Here is a 24,172-nt window from a genome sequence, read left to right on the forward strand (position 1 = left end):
AATTATGAGAGCAGTCACAGTATGTTTTAACATCAAAAACAATATGTTTATGTAAACACATTTATTCAACATGTACATATCACACCAACATTAATATATAACATTAATGGTCTATAAATGGCCATTCGTATAAATAATAATATTCATTTGTTATAAAGATACTCTATCTATTACAGCCCAAAATGTTGGAATTAAATGTATACCCTGTACAAAACTTTTAAAAACAATTATATTTATTATAAATAATGAAATGTCTTTTATAACCTATTAACATATATAAACAATACTTGAACTAATTATTTTAGAATGATAAATTATGCTTTACAGATAATTAAGAAAAATATAAAAATCTTAGTCGTAACTAATATATGTATTAATATTGTATTTCTTATAACATTATTTTTGTACTACGATTTGATTAAGTGCTTCTTCTTAACAACTTTATACAATATAGACATTCCCTTGCAGAAAGCTTCGAACAGCCATTTATAGCTGGAGACGTAAATATACTATCTGAAAACAATATACATTTATTACAGTTAACAAGCTAAATCTATAAGATTGACAATTCATAACAAATGATGTGGAAGACAAAAAATTACATAAACAAGTCAAAGTTACATGGTAACATTAATAAAACAAACCTGCTAAGTATTGTATATGTTACTAGTATTATACGATAATACTGTTAAAAGTGAACATTGTTTTTCTTTTTCTTATAATAATTATCATTTTTCATTAACAAAGCTATACCTACTAAAATTTTATATATAAAATATATGTATGAGCATTTTAATCCATTTTAAAAGTACATAAACACTTTTTAATACAAAGACAAGGGGGCATGTTATTACAGATGCTAGCTTAATGTCTTCTATGAAAATTTGTGCTTAACATAATATTATCATAGTTTATATCGTCTCGTATTCTCAGATGTCTTCAGTTCTTTTTAATACATTGAGTTAATATTTATTAGGATGTTATGTAAATTTTTTGAACTAGAATATGGGAAATCGCGCATGTAAACTGCTATCAAAATTTGTTCAAAGTTTCATGGTGTATGGTAGTAACATTTCCCAAATTCTATCCAAATCCACAAATATATTATTTACAATATGATGACGATAATCAATTCATAAGCTTATAATTGGATGGTAAATTGTTTTGTACGACATACTACTGTACGTGTGTATGAGATTTTATAAATAATAGCGCTTTAACAAATACTACTGAAAACTGAGCATAATATGTTTAACTATTTTTGTTGTAATAGGCCCATTATAAATTTATGAACAATCCATATTTGACAAAAACATCAAATGGTATACTACTATGAGCATATAATGGCAATTCAAAACGATATTAGATACAACATTTTACCATTATGTGTCTAAAATAGAATGAGAGAATCAGCTGTTATAAATGCTGAAAACAGTGAGCAAACACTGAACATAATAAATGTTCAATTGAGCATGAATTGCATTTTTTGGAATGAAGGAATTTATTATTTAAGATAGCAAAAACTTGGTCACTTATCTTAATTAAATAATAATGTAAATTGATATAGAATGAAATATTCACTCCTCATTCCATATAATCAAAATAGTTAGGACTAATATCTGCCTGAACTGCCAGTTTGCTAAAACACCTTACACTTTAAAATAAGTAGAAAAATAATTTTGAGTTATAACAGTCTCGGAAACACGTAGTTTCCAATTTATCCATCTGCTAGACTTGGAGTCACCCAGCCGTATTTGTCGTGAGTTCTTACTAGAGAACGGAAACTTTCCTCTGCTGTTCTTCGACTGAAAACTTTTTGTCCTTTACTTTTTCGTTGTATCCGACCTTGGCCCTTTACAACGCTCGCCGCAAATTGCATTATAACTGCCTCTACGGTGTAGGCTGACGCCCATCCTCTTGGCGTCAATAGTTCCATACAAATGGCGCCACCTAAACAAAAGTTGTTATAACAGTATTATAGATAATGTCGATGCCATGTAGGCGCATAGATACTTATAAAAATCGAATTTATAGTTATGAAAGTGACTATATATTCTCAATACACCATCCTCAAATTTATGATGGTTTTCTACGAATATTTATTTGGAAATACACTTTCGTTCAGTCAGAGGATGCTTAGTCTATAAGCTATATATTGAAACAATTCGTTTGTGCTTTAACTCATTAATTTTTTTGAGCTATGCAAACTGGTGATTTAACTCGATCGAAAATATTTTTTCTCATGTAAAACGCATCTTTTTTTACAAAATTTTGCTCACAATTGCCAAGTATGAACTCGATTTGGTACCCATATGTCATATACAGTTATGAATCGACGCTCTAAACCGTTTTAATTCTTTTCGGAGTTGCAAAAGTCGCAATCGAATATATCTTGTTTTAATGTTAACGAATTCCACCAATAGAGCAACCAACTTGCTGTATTTTTAAAATTTCCAAGTGTAACAATTTAATCCTGAAAACTTGGTTATATTCTTATGAAAACTAAAATATTAAAATAACATCGGTTTTTTAAGTACTACTGGTGACGAATAGATGGTGTTATCATAGGAAGGAAAACTATGTTGCTATAGCAAAACATTAAGTCATAAGAGAAACATAAAACCAAGAATAAAGCCAAAAATGGTTTATAAAATAAATTTAACACAGAGTCAACATACAGCACATTAACTAAACTTTAATTACCATCAAATTAACCATCAATGAAAATAGGTCTTTTGTAATGAAGACATTTATTTACTGCTGTAGTAAATTATTTCAAGATTTGTCGTTCTAAAAAAACGCGATTTTATAATTTGAAATATATTACAAATATATTTTATCATTAAATACATATCCATGAAATTTAGTACGCTTATTCTACCGATCTTCTAATGCATAGATTCCTTACATGAAGTTAGAACCTGGCCAGGAATATCCAAATAAGCTTCTACGTAGTTTTCAAAATAACCAAACGAAACTAGATCTGGCCGATAGTTGTTCGTAACACGTTGACTGAAAAGTCCCGGGCGTAAGAAAGGAACCGGGTTTTTTTGTTCTAAATTAGCTTTATTCGTCAACATAATCTTGAGCAAGAGCCACACAATAATTCCAGCGCTGCTCTAACATTTCAATACCACTTTTGTAGAATGATTTATCTTCTGTTTCAAAATAAATCTCAGTTTTAGAGATAAACTCTTCATTCGATCAACATTTATTACCGGTGACCTTTTTTTTTCAGGTCTGTGAATAGCCAGTAGTCGCTAGGAGCCAAATCTGGCGAATATGGTGGATATAGGAGCAATTCGAAGTTCAATTCATGTAGTTTTGCCACTGTTTTGATTGACTTGGGTCATGGTGCGTTGTATTGGTGAAACATTTTTTTTCTTTGCCATATGCGATCTTTTCTTTGCAATTTTGGCCTTCAAACGCTCCAACGCTATATAATATTTAATGTTGATGGTATTTTCCCTCTCAAGATAATCGATAAATATTACATCACGCATATCCTAAAATACTGAGGTCATGATGGATCCATGTTTTATCCATTGTCACATATCGACGCAAAAATTTCGATTTGTTACATTCCAACATGGCTAAACACTGCCCAGAATCGTCAACACGTTCTCGTACAACAATGAGCAAACACGACACCCCCTTTGAACAGAGCTTTCGCATAGTCAAATGCTCATGCAATATAAAACCAGTACGTTCCTTTCTATAACCTCTATAACGATTTTGTGGATTTTTTTTATGTTTTCTGATGTTACCACCTCATTTTGACGTCCACTGCGTTCTGTGTCATCGGTGACTCTACGGCCACGTTTGAAGTCAGCAATCGGACGTTTTATTGTTGTTCCTGATGGTATTTTTTCCCATCAAGAAGCAGTGTCAAATTAAAAGGCGAAATTGTTTTTGATCCATTGTTTTTAAATTAACAAAAGTAGTGTTACTCTGAGCACAATAACTAACAAACTTATGAGTAGAACATCATAAAACAGCCAACTGAAAAAGCGCCATCTTTGCGTTAGGACCGGGAATCTATTAACCAGATCCAAACTAGGAATGCCGAGAAAACATCCGAATTTTTTTTAAATATCCATTTATTTTCCCCGATATGCCTCTGTTTTCATTTCAAACATTTCTTAAGCATTAAAAAACCATTTTATTAATCTCATAAATTTTAAAGGTAAGAGATCCCTTTTTTGAATCGATATGTCAATATAATTCTATCGATATATATATATATATACAGATAAATTTTTTTGTACATACATCATCAAGATGTTTAATGTATTGCCTGCCGCAATTTGTAAATTCGTTTTAGAATCAGACAATATTTTCCTTCTCATTTTATCTTAGTAAAAAGAGTTAACTCTAAGCTATAAAGTATTGTGGCTGTCTAATTAACTGTAGTTTTTAGATGTACTATAATGTTAAAATAAATTATAAAACATAGAGTTGATGAGGCAACATTGTGACGTTTTGATGTTACATATTTAAATGACGTTTGTACACTATAACTTTGAACAGGCTATAGATATTTTTCTTGACGGCCGACACTCTTAGTCTAAACTACAACTAACAGACTCAAATGTCGAACAATCAATCAATTTTAATAATAAAACGTCTTGTTTTACCTTCCATGACGAATCCCTTTTCTATTCTCGGTGATATAAGTCTCATAAAGGGCGGGGCGAAAGGGAAGTTCTCTGGAAATACCAGATGTAATAGTATATAGCGGATGCCTAACTCGACCATATCCTGCATGAGGTCACTATCGCCGTCTACTTTGTACAACTTAACATACCACTCGAACAGGTTGTCGTCTACCAATTCCACCGTGAAAATTGGTTCTTGTTTTGAATTTTGCGTCCTATTCAAATGAAATGTGTTATTTATTGAAATTAAAATAGTTATATTAAAGGCAGTGGGGCGAAAATACCTTTGAAGGTCCCGGAATTCTTTCATTAATCGTCTGGCACGTACGGTTTTATTCGGGACTGATTCGTCTTTTTTGTTTTTTGCGCTGAAACCTGGAGACGGTGCTTGGCTGGAACTTGCAGGAGATACCGTGTCCTTGTAACCTGAAAATAAAATGTATTACATACTGTAATATATTAGGTGCTTGCATGTAATTTAGTCATTTGTTCACTTTAAATAGGTTCATATAGAGAAGAATTTATAGAACGTATACTGATTAATATATTTCCCCTAATATTCTACAATTTTTTCTCATCTTTCTGGCAACACGGCGATACTGTGTCGAAAGAACAACGTTGGTTTGACAGCGATTCAATCATTCTTCAGAATTTCGAAACCGTGTCCTAGCCGAGGTATGATACATAACTCTGAACAAATGGTTATGAGAAGGTGCTATGTGTGGTGACAGCAGGACTTAAGCTGCAACGTTTATTCTTCACAACTTGCAACGTGTGGCTAAGCACTGTCATTCCAAAAGATGCCTTTAACAGATGGGCTGAAAAGTCCCGAGCGTAACAAAGAAAACGCGTTTTTTTGTTCAAAATCAATTTTAGTCATCAACCTAATCTCCATCAAGGGCCGCATAATCATTTCAGCTATAACCAGCGGTGATTCCTCAATAAGTGCATATGTTCATGTCCACCCCCAAGTTTAATGCTTCCTCTTGAAAAGAAAACTAATTAAATTCTGTTCTGTCATTATTTTAATAATTCTTTTTATTAAAAAAAAAAACGATTCATCATAGACGAAAGTAATACACAGAAACTTTGACGAATTTTTATCTGACGGTAAACGGAAAGCTTAAACCTATCAATTATTGCATAAACAAAACTCCATATCCCCAAATTGCAAGACTGATTATGCGTAACGTGAGAAATCCAGCCGTTCGCTTTGTTCTGCGCTCGTCGCGGGAATCTACATTCACTGCAGATCAGAATATTAGATCTTATTGGTTAATCCTCCGCTGCCCCCATCCCGTGTTCACCGCGGCAGTCTATGCTGGTCCGTGTGCACATAAAAATCAGTTCACTTGTAGCTCGCGGATGTGATCTGGATGATCTGTGTCAAAACGGGAATTTTGATAAAATGACCGACAATTTTTTTGTACCTAACGTTGTGCATCCCTAAAGTATTGAACCACGCGCCGCCACTGACGATAGCCTCTTCATTCGAGTGAAATGTTTTACCGGTGAGTAAAGCAAAACTACAATTCATGTAGTTTATTGAGGATATTAAAAGAATGTGTTTTATTTATATTTCATGAGCATTTGACTATGATAAAGCTCTGTGCAAAGTGGCTGCCTCGTTTGCCCACTGTTGGCCAAATACAATAACGAGTTCAACGATACAATAAGATGATTCCGAGCAGTGTTTGGCCATGTTTAAACGTAACAAACCGGAATTTTTGCGTCGATATATGACAATGGATGAACAGAATACAGACGCCATAACCTTGCCAGCCGACTGTTGCGTTTTCCCACGCTTTGGAGCGGATTCATCGTGTGCAGTTCACTCGGATGACTGTCGAATAAACTTCGGAGTGAAACGATGGAGCCATGTTTCATCCATTGTCACATATCGACGCAAAAACTCGGGTTTATTGCGCCTTATCATCTTCAAACACTGCTCCGAATCATCAACTCGTCGTTGTTTTTGGTCAAAAGTGAGCTCGCGCGGCACAGAGCTTTCTCATACCCAAATATTCGTGAATGACATGATGTACACGTTCAGTTAATATCTTTAGAATGTCTTCTTTTTCATTCAATTTCAATTTACGGTCATTCAAAATCATTTTGTGGATTTTTTAAATGTTTTCGTAGGTAACAACCTCATTTGGGCGTCCACTGCGTTCACCGGTGCTCATTTCACCACGTCTAAACTTAGCATACCATATATCTGTCAAATTTATACATCTTTTAAGGCTTAGGGCTAACTAAAAAACTTATGGATTTAATTCTAGTAGCACCATCTAGGTGTCAGACCGGGGACTTTTCAATTGAAATTTCAATTTCAATTTCAATTCAATACATATTGATGTATTTATCTCGCACTCGTCTTGCTTGTGAATTAATTCAAGTACAAATGAAATGTAGTAATAAATTAATTTATAATTAATATCGTACTAAGCATATCTAATAAAGATGTTATCAAAAAAATCTATCATTTAGTTTGTTTACAGTGCGTGATTATTAATTCATCTCAAGTGTATTTTTGCACAATGAATCGAGTACCGAGTCGCTGCAAATGTTGCAGCAGACTTATGATCAATCGTCTTTATTAAAAACATGTGTATACGAGTTATTGTGGAAAATTTGCCTCGTTCTGGCCTGCACTTTACATCGTCATAGTGAAGGAAAAGAAATGGTGGCTGATAATTATTATTTAAGCTTAAGTTGAAAAATGCTAGTTTAGTGGAAATAATACTTTTGTGTTTTGTGACAGTGTGCCATATCACTGTACTTGTACTTTTTTGAGCGTTTTGAGAATTTGCGTGACGCAGTGATATGATTGAATAAGCTATTTGCAATCGCTAACAGCAAAGATCAGGGATAATATTGAGATTTGTGTGGTTTAGTCCTAAAGTTGGTTAAATCTATATATACACAAATAATGAAACAATTTATAATAATGTAAATTCATAAGCAATACGGTCTTTGGAAGGCAGTTAAGGTAATGTGTTATCCATTTAACTCTACAATGCGACTGCAATACGTGTCTATGCAGTGAAATATTTCGGAAATTATTATGGTCCTTAAACCAGGTAAATCGTCCAACAATATAAATATAATAATAATAATATAAACAATATCTAAATTATTCGAGAAGTTATTTTTAAAACGCCTCAAATTAATTGTTAAAGAAGAACAACTCATTCCGGTTTACCAGCTTGGATTTAGAAGCATTCCACAGTTGCTCAAGTACATCACCCAATACATTTGAAAATAAGGAAATTTGAATCTTATCTCGAATACAAGTTAGCAGACAAATTACCTAGCCGGATAAGTCAGATCCTCAAATCCTATATTTCGACTCCTCATTTCAGAACAAGGTACGATGACGAATATTCAGATTTGAAAACCATCTATACAGATGTACCACAAGTCACACCAATTGTCTTAAACCAACGTTGTACTTACTGTATACTGGTGATATCCCAATGTGAAAGAATAAAAATGGTCACATTTGCTGATGGAACTGCACTACTGACCATAAGTAACAATATTGCAACAAGTGTAAATAGAGTACAAATAACTGTCAATAACATTACCGAGTGGACTAAGAAATGGCGAATAAAATGGAATGCTACGAAGTCAACACATGTGAATTTCCCATACAAAAAATAGATTACCTGTTAGTGTTTATTGGTTTTAGAATTATTCCGTATGCGAACATAGCTAAATATTTGGTCATGACACTGGACGCCAAGATCAAGTAAAAATAGCATGTTAAAAAGAAACGAGCAGAACTTTGTATGAGACTCAAGAAAATATAGTTGTTATTTGGACGACAATCCGTATTCACACCCCAGTAACAAATCTTGGTGTTCAATTATACAGTTGCACAAATAAATCTAATATTAACATGATCCAAACTTACCAAAACAAAGTTATTATTAACGCCCTATGGTATATTAGAAATGAGGACTCAAAGAATGAAGAGTACCAAAGGTCAGCAAATAAATTAAACAGTTTGCGAACAAACATCAAGGGAGTATTAAAATGTCGAACTACTACAATTATGTGTGAAACAGTACTGTGTTTTAAAACTATGTGGGGTACCCTAGTGGAAGTACATTCCTCAAATGCTAATTAAGCTTAGGTCTAAATCTTAGATCAATATGAAGTAAAAATTACTAGATAGTTGTACGAGTTATAACTGATATAGATTAATTCATTAGTTCGTTTATATAGAGTCTTGAACTATTTAGATAGGTGTATTAAATAAAGCTATTTGTTAAAACTAAACTCAGTATATCAATTAATAACCATAAAATTTCAACATTATAAAATATCCAAAAGTTTAAAACATTTTACTTAATGGCACAAAACTGTATAACATTACCCCTTAATAATCTTCTGGCTGGAGATCCTGGCGCTGATCCACTGGCTTTACTAGGTCCTTCTTCTTTGTTATTCGAAGACTTGAATAATCTTCTAAAAACAGCGGTGACTTTATCTTTCGGGCGAATGTTCATGGTGACCCCTTGGCGAACTCCAATCGCCAAACACAAATTCAGTTCACAAACAACCGTTGTATATTTCGCCAGTATCAAGCTCCTACGTTTGTTCTACCTGCAAACAACTAAAATAAGTTTCGGAGATAGAAGAACGATAACAGACTTTCGGACGTAATTCATGTTTTCATAGAATTGTGACCTAACCCACTATCAGGCCTAAGTTATATTTAATGTGATTATAAAAAGTAAATAAGCTATAAACCTTCCTGCTGATAATTAAGTTTGAACCTAACGAAATTAGTTCTAACTTAAGAAATATACTTTATAAAAAATTAAGTACAAAAGTTATAATTTAGTGAATCAATTAAAAAATAAAACCTCAATTTTTAAAAATTAAAAATAAAACACAAATTTTGATGTAAATTTAGTTTTATTTCAGAAGTGTACAGGGCAACAAGTATTTTGTGTTCAAAACTGAAAACGTGTGATAAAAATGGAAAGTCTATGGTCTATTCAAAGTTATTTTGTACATACGTCATCAAGATGTTTAATGTATTGCCTGCCACAATCCGTAAATTCGTTTTAGAATCAAACACTATTTTCCCTTTCATTTTATTCTAGTTAAAAAGAGACAGAATGCTCATAAGTACAAACGTGTAACCGAACTAACCTGCCAAAGTCATCCGATTGTCAAACGTATGCAAAATTCATTAAAACAATAGTGATAAGAGGTTATAAACCGGCAAACGTTATTTTAGTGATTTGTTTGTTTTGATAAATTTAAAATTGTTGCTTATTATTACTCTGATTGAAAATTTCAAAGCTATATAGCTATATAGAACATATTGTGTATCTAATCAGTTACTTTGAACAGGAACGAGATAATCGAGGCCCTCTCTTGCCAGTAAAATTCGTTGGAAAGCATTTCTAAAATACTTTTAACCTGTTGCAATTGTACGGAATATTAGTATGGACACGGTCACTGAAATATCTCAAAAAAATAAAAATATAATCAAGATCAGCTTGATCTATCAGAGACTACAATTTTTAAAAGCATATTATAAAATGAAAAAAGACTTATTATTTCAATTTATGTATTTAGATGAGACATGGATATTGCAGCCAATTCTAAGGCAGGGTGATGAGAGTGGAAACAAGTAAAGGTGAGTATATAATTAATATATGATAAATGTAGAAAATTTTATTTGGCAGTGTAAAAGATTATATGCACAGATATGTATCTAATTATTCAGAATGTACATGAGCATTTGGTTAAAATGTGTCAAGAGAAAGACTAGTAATTCTTATTCAGAATGACTAATGCATTAAGGAGAATGCAGTGATTATATATAGTTTTATCAAGAAAGATGTATACAGGTACTAACAAACAAACGAAGGAGAAATACAGTGATATCAAAATGTCTTTACAAGGATACACCGTACCGAAGGACACAAGAACTAAGCATAAAAAGTAAATATGCTCTTTAATGTTGTTAAGTTGTTAATTAGGTGGATTAGGCCTCCAGGGGGATAAAACTACATAAAAAGCCCGCCTAAAGCTCTAACTCATAGGTGGTATGGAAAAGACTTAAATGTAAATATAATCAAACACAACCCTAACCTACAAACTATTATAACTGTGTACTTAATTGTAGTTTTAAGTCCTTTGATAATATATGTATTAGATTTACTATAATGTTAAAATAAATTATATTTGATAACAGTATTTTTGTTTAATTATTTTATTTAGATTAGAATTTTGTTGTATATCAAAGCCAAACTGAACTAAAACTCAGAGTTGATTGGCAACATTGTGAAATTTTGACGTCACAAATTTAGATGTACATACAAAATAACTATGGATAGACTATATAAACAACTAATGCATGTCATCAAAATGTATGCGTCAATGATGTCTGCACGTCGCATTGTTGCCTCATCAAATTGGACTTTTGGTTTACAAAGTTTGCCATTTTATAACCTCTAATTATTATCACTACCATTTTGTAGATATTTGACAACAGAATCGACCATTACAACACTAATTGATTTTTTTAGATTAATTGGGTTACATGTTCCTACGCATCAGACTGCATTTTAACTAATAATAAAAGGAAAAATGTGCTCCGGATTTAAAACGAATTTTCCTTTTCTACAAACTGAATTTGGCAGTATATTTGACGTCATCTATTGACGTTATATCATTGGCTCTTTTGTTGGTAGCACTATAGATAAGTGACATTGATGAATGAACCAATCAAATGTCTTCGCGGGTTTTACTATATCATAGTGGCAATCGCAATACCATGTAGTTAGTGGACGCTGCGAAATAATTCTCCAAAGTCACCTATAAAGTTAAATCTATTTGCTCAATGTTTATAGGTCTTTTTTTGTTAGCAAAATTTTTCACTTTACGTTCATTCAACTTTAAACATGACTTACTAATCGATATTTAAAATCCAACGGAAGAATAATCGTTAACAGAATTTTTATTTCACAACATATATATCCGAATTTACTATGGTATCAAATAATATTTTACTTCTTTCCCAAACCGAATTGATATATTTCGTGTTATAGCACCAATAAAACGACAAACTCAAATAAACAAAGCCATTGCTGCTTATAAATAGATAAAATAAATTATCTGGAATATTAGTCACCATAACCAACATTATATACATTAATTTTGAAGAATTTACAATAGATGGCACAGTTTATAATATAGGGCTCACACTTTTGTAAGCGTATTTGTATAAAAACTGTATATCCAAATTTTTTATTAAACGGTATTTTGTAAACAATTATTGTGGAATTATAAACCATCAAAGCACAATTTGCCACGATGTTTACTTGTTATTTTGATGTTTATTTGCTTAATCTGAGGAATAGTGTTCCTGAAAATCATTGGGTTTTCCACCGATTAAAATATAAGTATATGTTCTGGTCGATCAAAATGTTAATGTCGATGTTCGAGAATAAGGAAGAGAATAAGGAAGTTGAAACCAAATGAAACTACAAAATATATTAATGTAAATGGAAAATTTTGAGTGTACGCAGTTATCCTTAGGTTATTTTTTTTTGCTTGTATATCTATCAGGTAATATGAAAGAGATTCGGCATATTATGTCCATAATTTTGGTTCGTTTCAATATGTCTGTTTATCCATTGCTTGAGGTCCGAGTAGATCCAACATTATGGTAAAAATTTAAGAAAAACTGTATTTTGTGATCAAAAATAAAGATCATGATGGTCTGAAGAAATAAAAACAGAAAAATATAGCATTTGTAAAATGAATGATCAAAGAGACAAAGAAAACCAGAACTTCTTTACAAACCTGCAGAAGAGAAAAATAACAAAATGGACAGTATAAGAAACATAGTGATGAGAAAAGACCTCAAAGTGAAAATGATGTAAACTCAAGACACGTTAAAAGAGTCTGAGAAGCAGTTACATTTAGTGTCTGTTGACTCATGTCCCGTGTATATATTCGGTCCAGTATAGATCTTTAAGGAAGATGACTTAAAACAACCCATGGCAAAGATATCAGGTAGATACTAAAAAAAAAGAAGAAAGCTGAGCTGACACCAAATACTTGATGACTACTAAAATACCAACATCACTTGGTGATACAAACGGTGTCTTATCATTCTGATTATTTTTTTAACTTTAGATACAACTCTGGTCCAAATATGACTTTTAACAGTAAATAATTAAAACTTTAGGTCAATCTATCATGAGGTCTTATATAGATGAAATAAATATCACGATTTATAGTTGAAAAGCAAAGCACTGCTTAATAAAATATACTAAATAGCATGTGTAAAGACTTTTATTATGGTCGTCGTTTCTTTACAGATTCTTAAATCATTGCTTTTGATACAGCTTTACCAAAATAAAAGGATAATATTACGCACACAAGTTCTACTTGGAAACAGGCTACAAATTTGACAACAAATCTCCAAACAAAGGTCTTTTGATGACAAATGTGCAAATATTTTCATATTTATTTAGAGCATGAGAAGCTTCCAAATTAAACTGAAATATATAACATGTTTTCTCACGGATCTTTTAGAAAAACTCCAATCTCTTGCTTCGATGTAGCTGATATTTAGCATATTTAGTATTCAGCATATATTTAATTAAAGCCATATATATTTTTAAAAAATTGGAAATACGTTTTGATCTATAATTTCTCACTATATTCGCAAATAAAATATTATTAATTTAGTAACAGAAAATGATCTTTCGTGCTAAATGAAAATGGGCTTATTTAACATAGCGTTATATTAATACCGTAAAAACTGTAAAAGTATAAATTCAGTATATTCGCATATACAGTGAAATAACATTTATATAACTTCTAGTAATATTTATATAATGTGTGGTAATATATTAGTTTTTGATTTAATTGCCAAGCGAGCCAAACTTGAATTTTTCTTGATTTTGATGACATATGTTCACATATGTTAAAGGACATCGAGTCATATTTATCTGTACTTTTGCAGGGTCAACTATATCAAATTTGTAAAATAAAAATAAAAATCGATTAGATATGTAGTTGAATCGAATGTGCATTAAAGGTATCAACAGTACAAGGAACAAATAAACTATAAACAACAAAATTCTTAATCTTACAAAACAAAGCCTTTACCAGTACCAGGATTAAACCCAAAATGGCGGTTATAGTTCGTTGGATTCCTACCTCTCGATTACTTGTAAATGACAACGTTGCAAAATCAGACGGAAACAACCGAAGTTTACCGAAAGCCGGCTAGGATTTTCCAATATTAGCCACCACTAACTTAATGTGTTTTCCTTTATGATTCTCAATATTTTATAATTTTTTTTTAATTAATCTCCTAGAACGTCAACAATCTGCCCGCGGGCAATAAATATTATTATATGATTTCAGTTATATAATATAACTATCCTGACATGTAGAAGATCACTTCAGTAAGTGATCTGCTGTACAACTTATAATCTAAATCTTATTTTAGATACTATTCTAACTTATTTTAAAGTCTATCCTAACTTATTCTAGAGATTATTAAATCTCACTCTACGTGTCTATTAATCAGTTCGTATGGCAGTTTGTATTTGAGCCTATGCACTTCACTGTCATCGCGCACCTTTAACTGTTGGCGAGTGCATTGGGATGCACTAATAGTCTTTCAGAGTACTTCGAACTAACACTCTGAATCAATGATTATTCAATTTTACTAAGAGGCATGTTCTTCTACAAAGGGTGAATGTCACACGGGTAGATTTTGCCTCATTTGCTTTGATTCGCCACGTTTTCAACCACAATTCGACTTTGTTTAGATAAAGTTAGAGGTTTCTTTGGCTGATATTGGATCCTCGTGTGATGATAAAACCACTGTATCGTCAGCATATGTTACAACAGTAGTGTTTCTTGAGGTCGGTAGGTCAGCTGTATACAATAGATATATTTTATAAATGAACAAGACGCTCTTCTTTCCTCTTTTTTACTAAGAAACATAAACGTCACATCACAATAAAAAGAACTATTAACTAATTAAGAAAAATGCATAGAAAGAACTATATTATTCTAGCAGCGGTCATCGATCCTTTTTAGCACTTCTTCAGCACTTCGTAACCGTGTGCCAACCAAATCATATCGCATCGATCTGAATAAGCGGTAATCAGAAGGAGCCATATCCGGCGAGTACGCTGGGTGTATGTAGAATTTTTCAACAATACGTGGTTCAATTTTATTCAGTTGACATCGATAAACATGTACAGCAACACCTTCATTTAGTTTTAGCAGCTAGTAATGCACTAAACCTTGCTGATCCCACCAGATACACAGCAAAACTTTATAACCATGGATATTCCACTTCCGTGTCTCTCCTGGACTAGGCCATGACTTTTGCGCTTGGTATTGTCATAGTAGATCCACTTTTTATTGTCAGTCAATACGCCACAAGAAATTATATTTTTTCATAACAAATAATAAAAACTGCGAAGAAATGGCATTTTCAGTCTATTCGTAGAGTAACTATTTTCCCCGTCCTTTTGACTAAAAAACTAGCTAGTTGATTCATCAACTGTTAAATTGCCTGAAAGTTCTTCGAGAGTTTGAACTGAGTTTTCAGCTAATAAGTCTTGCAATTAATTGCTTTTGAAATTATTTGGTCCTGTATACCGTTTGTTGTCAATCACATCTAAACTAAATCGCCGAAACCAAAATAGACAGCCGATATCTCCATATATCGTTCTCGATATTTTGAAAAATATATCGATATATCGGCAAACACAAAATATCGATACCAAACCACGCAAGATTCATTCACTTGTCAGGAGGGAGAAATCTCCAACCAAAAGTTCGATCCCATATATCTGTCCCGCTTCAGTTCTACCTTTCCACGCAAAATTTACTTGATAACGAGGGGAGGGGATTTTAATGTCGATATTTTAGTTTGCAACTAAAAGTTCGATACATTTACTGTAATACAGATGTAAATCTGTCAATACTTCCTCAAAAAAAAAATATCGGCCCAAAAAATGTCAATATAACGTGAGGAATTAACGATATATTGATATTTTTTGGCATCCCTAAAGTCCCTTTGACGAGTTCCTAATCTATCGACGTATTTATTAGCAGTAACATATTTATTTTTAATTAATTCAATATTAATCTATATAATATAATAAAATAATAATTAATAAATGCCTGTAACATATATATAGTGAAAACCTAGTACATACTCCATACAATAATTAAATAATTCAAAACCAGACAATTTACATTTTGATAAAATAATCTAAATATGTTTACGATGCTGCTTACGTTCAAATATAGAAGTAAAGATTGTGTATTTATAAATCACTATTCTTATACGAGCTCAATCAAAATAGTACGTTCTCTGGTAATTACAGTCCATCTCGATCTATTTTTATAATTCGGTACGCTAATTATTTTTAATGAAAAATTACTTTATTTACATATAGACATCATGTCCGAATCCATTATTAAAACACCAAGTTATATATAACTTCGTAAATATAAATTATTTATATACCGATAGCATGTAAAGGTGCATATAAAATATGTAATGGACAAATTATATAATGTAAATATTCAATTCAATACATATTCACTACAACTTATTACTTTATTACTCTTATTAGCTCCCCAGAGGGCAATAAGTGCAATAATAGGAAATCAAGTTTCTGGAATATCAATTGCTGGCGGAGTTTCTAAACCCTGTAGTGGGTCATGATTATAAAGTTGCGTACTCATCGTATGACCATATAAAGGCATTTGCCGGATGTCCAGGGTTGTTTTTTATAACAAGCTGATGGACAAACAGAATATATAGTACTAGAGCCAGTACACTACCTTACGGAACTCCTGAATATATTGCATGTAGTTCGGTATGTTCATCGCCTTGTATTATAGTAAAATGACGATCTGTGAACCCACTACAACTGTAAGGGCACCAGTCAAGACAAATCATTTTTAATTAATTAATTTGCTAATCTTCACTAATCGTTTTGTATAAACCTAGGATCTAGTCTAGTCTATTTAGTGAATATACACCGGCAGGTTAGAGTATTAGGCCTGGGAAAACTTTATGGCGTTTATTTAAAAATTAATGTATTTAAACTAAATTCACACTGTTATTAAAAACAATTGCGATATATTGCGGTTAGAGCCATTGGTCTATGGTTTAAAACTAAAGCAAGTGGTTTTTACAGATTTCTATAAAAGCACCTTAGTTACACTGAGATATTTCTGCAGATGTCAGAACAAGTGATAGTTCTATGAGGGTTCTATGAAAATGAAAAAACAGTTAGTAATGAAAAGCCAAGTTACAAAGACACCAATACATACAAATGATGTACCTTGGAATTTTTAGAAGCACGGCTTGAAGTTTCTACTAAGTGGTATACTGAAGCTTTTTTGCTGTATTCACTAAAGTATCAAGAAAGGGAATAATAATAATATATGCTCTCGCAAAAAAAAAAAACATTAACTCCTCGATATCTCTCTGAAAATATATTCACAGTTATAGAATATTTTTATTAATCATTAGATTTGGTAATGTATGATTTCACTAATATTGCTTTTCAAGTTCAAAAAGTAACACGTCAATTGAAAAGTCCCCGGCTAACACTTTTTTTGGCAAAATTAGTTTTTTTTATTCAACATAATTCCCTTCAAGGGCGATACACTAATTATAGTGACCCTCCAACTTTCCGATACCATTTTTATAGTACGATTTGTCCTTTGCTTCAAAATAGGCCTCAGTTTCGGCGATCACCTCTTCATTCGACGAAAATTTCATCCCACCGAACATACTTTTGAGATCTGAGAACAGGAAATACTCGCTGGGAGCCCGATCTGGAGAATACGGTAGATGAGGAAGCAATTCTAAGCCCAATTCATGGATTTTTGCCATCGTTTTCACTGACTTGTGACACGGTGCATAGTCTAGGTGAAGTAGCGCTTTCTTTTTCTTCAAATGCGGCCGTTTTTCGACGATTTCATCCCTCAAACGGTCTAATAACGCAATGTAATAGTCGCTGTTGATGGTCCTTCCTTTTTCAAGGCAGTCAATGAAAATTATTCCCTGCGTATCCCGAGATACAGACCCCATAACCTTGCCAGTCGACTGTTGCTGAACGGGTTCATCGTGTGCAGTCCACTCGGATGACTGTCGATTGGACTTCGGAGTGAAATGATGGAGTCATGTTTCATCCATTGTCACATATCGACACAAAAACTCGGGTTTATTACGCTTGATCATCTTCAAACGCTGCTCCGAATCATACACTCGTAGTTGTTTTTGGTCAAAAGTGAGCTCGCGCGGCACAGAGCTTTCTCATACCCAAATATTCGTGCATGATATGATGTACACGTTCAGTTGGTATCTTTAGAGTGTTCTATTTCATTCAATTTCAATTTACGGTCACTCAAAATTATTTTGTGGATTTTTTAAATATTTTCATCAGTTTCATCAACCTTTTCTAGGCGTCCACTGCATTCACCGTCTTCGGTGCTCATTTCACCACGTTTAAACTTAGTATACCAATCCTTGAAGGTTCATTTGCCTGGGGCAGTGACCGGAAACTCGGCATCAAGCCTTTTCAGGTTTTTGTTGTTTTCAACTGTTTTTTTTTTCCTTTCAAAAAGCAATATTTTATTAACACGCGAAATAGTGGACCTAAAGTGTAGTGAATACGTGTTTACGTGACCAGACAAAAGGACTGCATCTCATTTTTATTAGTGTTTAAAATAATTTCATCTTATTTTACAACAGTCCTTTTGAAATTCATTTATAGTATTTATAGTAAAAAAACTAGTGCTAAAATAACGTAAGTGAAAAATGAAGTGCGTGAAATAAACAATGTATTTATTTTATTTTTTTTATCCTCTGGAAGTAAATTAAATAAAATATTAAAAATTAAAAAATGGCAAACAATAGCGATTCAACCAAATCACCTGCACACTTTGATATAAGATTAGAACAAACAGCAATAACGCAAACTCCACCATCAGAATGGACTACAGTCGTTAACAAAAAACGATTGAGAAGTCCAGAAGAAGAAATCGCGAGGAAACAAACAAGAATCAGTGACTATTGGTTGCAGAAACCGATAGAGACAAAAAACAGTTTTAGCAACCTGTCGGAAGAAATTGAAGAGAACATACAACCAAGCCCTGAAAAAGTTGTTCCCAAACCACCACCAATAACAGTCTATAAGGTAGGAATAATAAAAAACATCCATGATTTATTAAAAACCATTACTACGAACTATACAATTAAAACAGTGAGCTATGAAACAATTAAAATCCAATTGTTCGAAGCGGATCACTTTAAAGTTCTTATAAAAGAATTAGATGAAAGAAACACCCAATACCATACATTCAGGCCAAAATCCGAGAGAACATTTAAATTCGTACTAAAAGGATTACATCACGGGACGGACTTTAACACCATCAAGGTAGCACTAGCTGAAAAAGGCCACGAGGTCGTAAATATTCACAATATACGACATCACACGACAAAAAAACCTCTGCCTATGTTTTATATAGACATAAAACCTAATGGAAACAATAAGGCGGTGTATGAAATCACCAAATTGGAAAATAATATTATTAAATGCGAACCACCACATATAAAAAGAATTATACCACAATGCACAAGGTGTCAAGCGCACGGGCACACAAAGACTTACTGTCGCAAATCATATAGATGCGTAAAATGTGCAGGAGAACATAAGACAGGAGATTGTACTCGTAAAGTTCGCGATGAAAAAGTGAAATGTGTCAACTGTAACGGAAATCATCCAGCGAACTACAAGGGTTGCGCAGTTCACAAGCAACTACAGCAGAAACTCTATCCTGCCTTAAGGGAAAAAAGGCATCAACAAAAACAATCCACTACTACCAATTTACCACTACCCACCAGAACAAGTCAACCAGACATAACTTATGCCCAAATAGTTGAAAATGGTTCAGCACAAAAACGAGAGACAATATCTCAACCTACTGAAACTAGCAACATCTCAAGATTAGAAAATATGATGGCCAAACTAATGGATCAAATGAGTACGATGCTTGGTCTACTCACAACCGTCGTAAGCAAACTTGCCTAATGCCTGAAACCAATAGCTACAAAATCGCCGTCTGGAATGCCAATGGGCTCCAACAACATGCCAGGGAACTAAAAATGTTCGTAATTGAACAAAATATTGACGTTATGATGGTTTCCGAAACACACTTTACGGACAAAAATTATATGAAAGTTCCTAAATATAAGCTTTATCATACAAATCACCCTGATGATAAAGCACATGGAGGTACAGCCATAATAATTCGAGATGATATAAAGCATTTCGAAAAAGAAAAATTCCGCAAAGACTACCTGCAAGCCACCAGTATAACCATAGAGGAAGCCCATGGACCATTAACAATTTCTGCGATTTATTGCCCACCCAAACATAACAACAAGGCAGAACAATTTCAAGAATTCTTCCGTACACTAGGTAATAGATTTATAGCAGGAGGAGATTATAATGCAAAACATTTAATGTGGGGTTCAAGAATAATAACCTCAAAAGGTAGAGAACTGCTCAAAGCCATAAGGATAGATAACTTACAACATATCTCTACTGGTGAACCAACATATTGGCCTTCAGACAGAAATAAAAAACCAGATACAATAGATTTCTGTATTACAAAAAATATTGATCCAAAAAAGTGTCAAGCAGAATCATGTTTCGACCTGTCTTCTGATCATTCACCAATAATAGTAACAATTTCTTCAAAAATTACCATCAAAGATAAACCCCCTTCTCTGTGCAATAATAGAACTAACTGGCCCTCATTTAGAGAAAACTTAGACCAAAATATCTCTCTAAACTTACCGTTACAAACTGAAATGGATATAGAAATAGCAGCAATAAATCTTACAAAAAATATACAGGAGGCAGCATATTCCGCGACTCCCAACATTGAAACATTTCCAAGAAAAAATACACATATATCATGTACAATACAGAAAAAGATAGCAGAAAAAAGAAAGTTACGACGAAATTGGCAACAGCAAAGGACTGAAGAGAATAAAAGAAAATTTAATAGGGCCATAAAAGAGCTGAGAGATCTAATCCAAATCGAACAGAACCAAGGCATTCAAGAATACCTAGAAAACTTGACATCAACTGAGGCTACAGACTATTCGTTGTGGAAAGCAACAAAAAAGCTTAGGAGATCCCAGCAGCATAACCCACCTATTAAAACAAGCGAAAACAATTGGGCGAGAAGCAATAAAGAGAAGGCCGACATTTTCTCAAAACACTTAAAAAATGTTTTTAAACCTTCCCAGTCTCAGCTACATAAAGATGACGAAAATAAAATTACTAGCTTTCTAGATTCGCCATTTCAAATGGATTTACAGCACGAGAAATTAACGGTCAAAAAAGTTAAACATACAATAATGAGAGAGATTAATATTAAAAAAGCTCCTGGTTATGACTTAATTACTGGCAAAATTTTAAAAGAACTATCAGAAAAGGCTATAAAACTATTAACATATATATTTAATGCTATGCTACGAATTAATTACTTCCCTAGTATCTGGAAAGTAGCTAAAATATTAATGATACTTAAACCAGGAAAAATACCAGAAGATGTGACCTCCTACCGACCTATAAGTTTATTACCAATAATCTCGAAAGTTTTCGAGAAGTTATACATAAAAAAACTAAACTATATAATAGAAAAAAGAAAAATTATTCCAGAACATCAGTTTGGCTTTCGCAATAAGCATGGGACTATAGAACAAGTGCATAGACTTGTAAACCAAATAAACGCTGACCTAAATGCCAAAAGATATTGTTCGGCTGCTTTCCTAGACATATCTCAGGCTTTTGACAAAGTATGGCATACGGGCTTGCAGGTTAAACTAAAGAAACTTCTCCCTCATCCGGACTATCAGCTACTAAAATCGTATCTCACTGACAGACATTTTATTGTAAATCAAGGCGATGAACATACCGAATTAAATCCCATATATTCAGGAGTTCCGCAAGGTAGTGTACTGGGTCCAGTACTGTATCTTCTGTATACGGCTGATCTGCCCACCACAAAAATAACTACTGTGGCAACATATGCAGACGATACAGCAATCTTAGCATCCCATGAAGATCCAGTCACAGCATCAATAAACCTACAAACCCACCTGGAGCAAATACAATTATGGTTGAAGACATGGCGCATTAAAGCCAATGAATCAAAATCCACGCATATAACGTTTACCCTGCGTAGAAGAACATGTCCACCAGTAAATATCAATCATCGCCAACTCCCCCAAGCAGACCATGTTAAATATCTTGGTATGAATTTAGATCGACGCCTAACCTGGAAGAAGCACATACTCTCTAAACGGAAACAATTAGGACTAAAATTATATCAAATGTATTGGCTCATTGGGCGCAAATCCAAGTTATCATTAGATAACAAGGTATTGCTGTATGAGTCTATACTCAAGCCCATTTGGACATATGGAATTCAACTATGGGGTACCGCTAGCAAATCCAATATATCCATCATTCAACGGTTCCAAAATAAGGTGTTGCGTGCCATTGTTGATGCTCCGTACTATATTTCAAATAAAGTGATACAACGCGATATTCCTCTAGAACCTATAACGAGTGTAATCCAACGTGTTTGTGTGAAGTACTTCGAAAGAGTGTCAGTGCATCCCAATGTACTCGCTAATCAGCTAAATATGCGACGTGATAGTGAAGTGCGTAGACTAAAACGTTTAACACCATCTGATCTGATTACTGGACATATGTAGAGTTTAGAATAAGCATTAGAATAAGACTAATTAATTAAGATAATATTTTATACAGAAGATTGCTTAATGAAGTGATTTTCTACATGCCATGTATATATAATATAAACAGAAGAAATACTTATTGCCAATAGGGCAGATTGTGGACTCACGAAGAGTAATAATAAAAAAAAAAAAAAAAAAAAAAAACACGCGAAATTTTTTTATCCATTTTTTTCACATAACAAAAGTCGCTTCATTCAAAATGCTATAATTCACAAACTAATGATCCGACAGCTGTCAAATTTATACACGCATCTTTTGAAGGTTAGTGCTAACTAAAAAACATATGGATTTAATTATGGTAGCGCCATCTATGTGTCAGGCCGGGGACTTTTCAATTGACCTGTTAATTGCAAGAAAAAATATTCTGACGAAAAGATAGATGATAACAGCTCTCTAGTTAAATATGTACCTAATGCGCTTTAACCTTTTAAAGTTTAAACTTTTAAACCACGGAAAGAGAGAATGGTTAAGTGGTGTAGGATATTCGATAAATTCTCGTAGAAAGCTCAGAAGGGCGAGAAGTCAAAGTAAGCTTAATTTGATAAATAAGCCGTATGGTGAAACAATTCGTTCACTCATTTGACTGATATTATTTTTCAGTTGTGCCAACACGAGTGTTACATTGATAGAAAATGAATTTACTTCGGTAAAAATGGAGTTATTTCATAAATTCTTACGTTCAGTTGCTCCACAAGGTGCCAATAATCATTTTCATTTACCGTTCCGTTAGTCTGAATATCCATGGACAAAATTCCTTTTGTGTCCCAATAAATTAAGTCGAAATACCCCAAAACACTTTATCGGTGACTTTTTTAAACTCGAGACTGCTTCACTAAACCCTTTAGTCCCTTGTTTTAATCCAAGATTATTTATATTATAAAATATCAATTATCGATATAATGATATTTTTTTGGCATCCCTACATCATGGCTTCCACTAACCACTGGTCAACCTAAATTCCAAGAAAACTCTATAGCTGATTTATCCATCTAATACAAAATATCTATAAGTCACTGTTTGGCTTCATCAGTATACTTTTCCTGCTCATCAAAACCTACCTGCGATATCAAAATTATTTGAGAAACTGCTGTTATACGTATAAAACGTATTAAACAATTTATATATACATTTATATTTTGGATTTTGAAATCACCACTCGACAATCCCACGAGTAACAGCGGTTGTTGAAAAGGCATTCGAACATACCACCGTGGAATATTCCTGGACATCTCACAAGCTTTTGACCGAGTATCCCATTAGGGATTAATCTACAAAATGAGCAAATTACTACAGCGGAATTACTGTCAAAACATATATTTTTGGAACTGAATCATATATAAACCTATTTTGGCTGGAGTTCCCCAGGATAATGTCTTGGGCCACACCAATACCTGTATCTGCTCTATACTGCTGATATCCCAATAATAAAAGAAACAGTACTTGGAACATTTGCCGACGCCACAGTTATCATGGTAAAAGATGTATCTCCGTCTAAGGCTGTAGAAAAAGTATAATAACGGTCAACCAGATCTAAAAATTGATTAGAGACCGAAAAATACAGCTTAATAGCTCCAAATCAGTCCATGTTAATTTTGCATTGAGGCGAAATGACTAAAAACTAATTACATCACTTGACGGA

The 24,172-nt window shown here is 33.1% G+C and overlaps 1 protein-coding gene across 2 annotated transcripts in view; it reads right to left on the reverse strand.

The window, feature by feature from the left end:
- Positions 1 to 46: 46 nt before the first annotated feature.
- The window catches only part of LOC143202577 (ubiquitin-conjugating enzyme E2Q-like protein 1), a 28,770-nt gene continuing 4,644 nt past the window's right edge, over positions 47 to 24,172 (reverse strand). Inside the window, exons 2-5 of one of the 2 annotated variants that reach the window (XM_076414188.1) lie at positions 9,043 to 9,272; positions 4,943 to 5,084; positions 4,638 to 4,873; positions 47 to 1,950 (exon numbers count right to left, since the gene is read on the reverse strand). In XM_076414188.1, the coding sequence (XP_076270303.1) occupies positions 1,718 to 1,950; positions 4,638 to 4,873; positions 4,943 to 5,084; positions 9,043 to 9,175 (744 nt within the window). In that variant the 5' untranslated portion in view covers positions 9,176 to 9,272 and the 3' untranslated portion in view covers positions 47 to 1,717. Of the gene's footprint in view, positions 1,951 to 4,637; positions 4,874 to 4,942; positions 5,085 to 9,042; positions 9,283 to 24,172 lie in introns of both variants that reach the window. The other variant, XM_076414189.1, reaches the window with a different exon arrangement.

Source organism: Rhynchophorus ferrugineus, unplaced genomic scaffold, assembly GCF_030347505.1.
Source record: "Rhynchophorus ferrugineus isolate W39M unplaced genomic scaffold, kcgeb_rfMv2 rfM9, whole genome shotgun sequence".
Lineage (NCBI taxonomy): Eukaryota > Metazoa > Arthropoda > Insecta > Coleoptera > Curculionidae > Rhynchophorus > Rhynchophorus ferrugineus.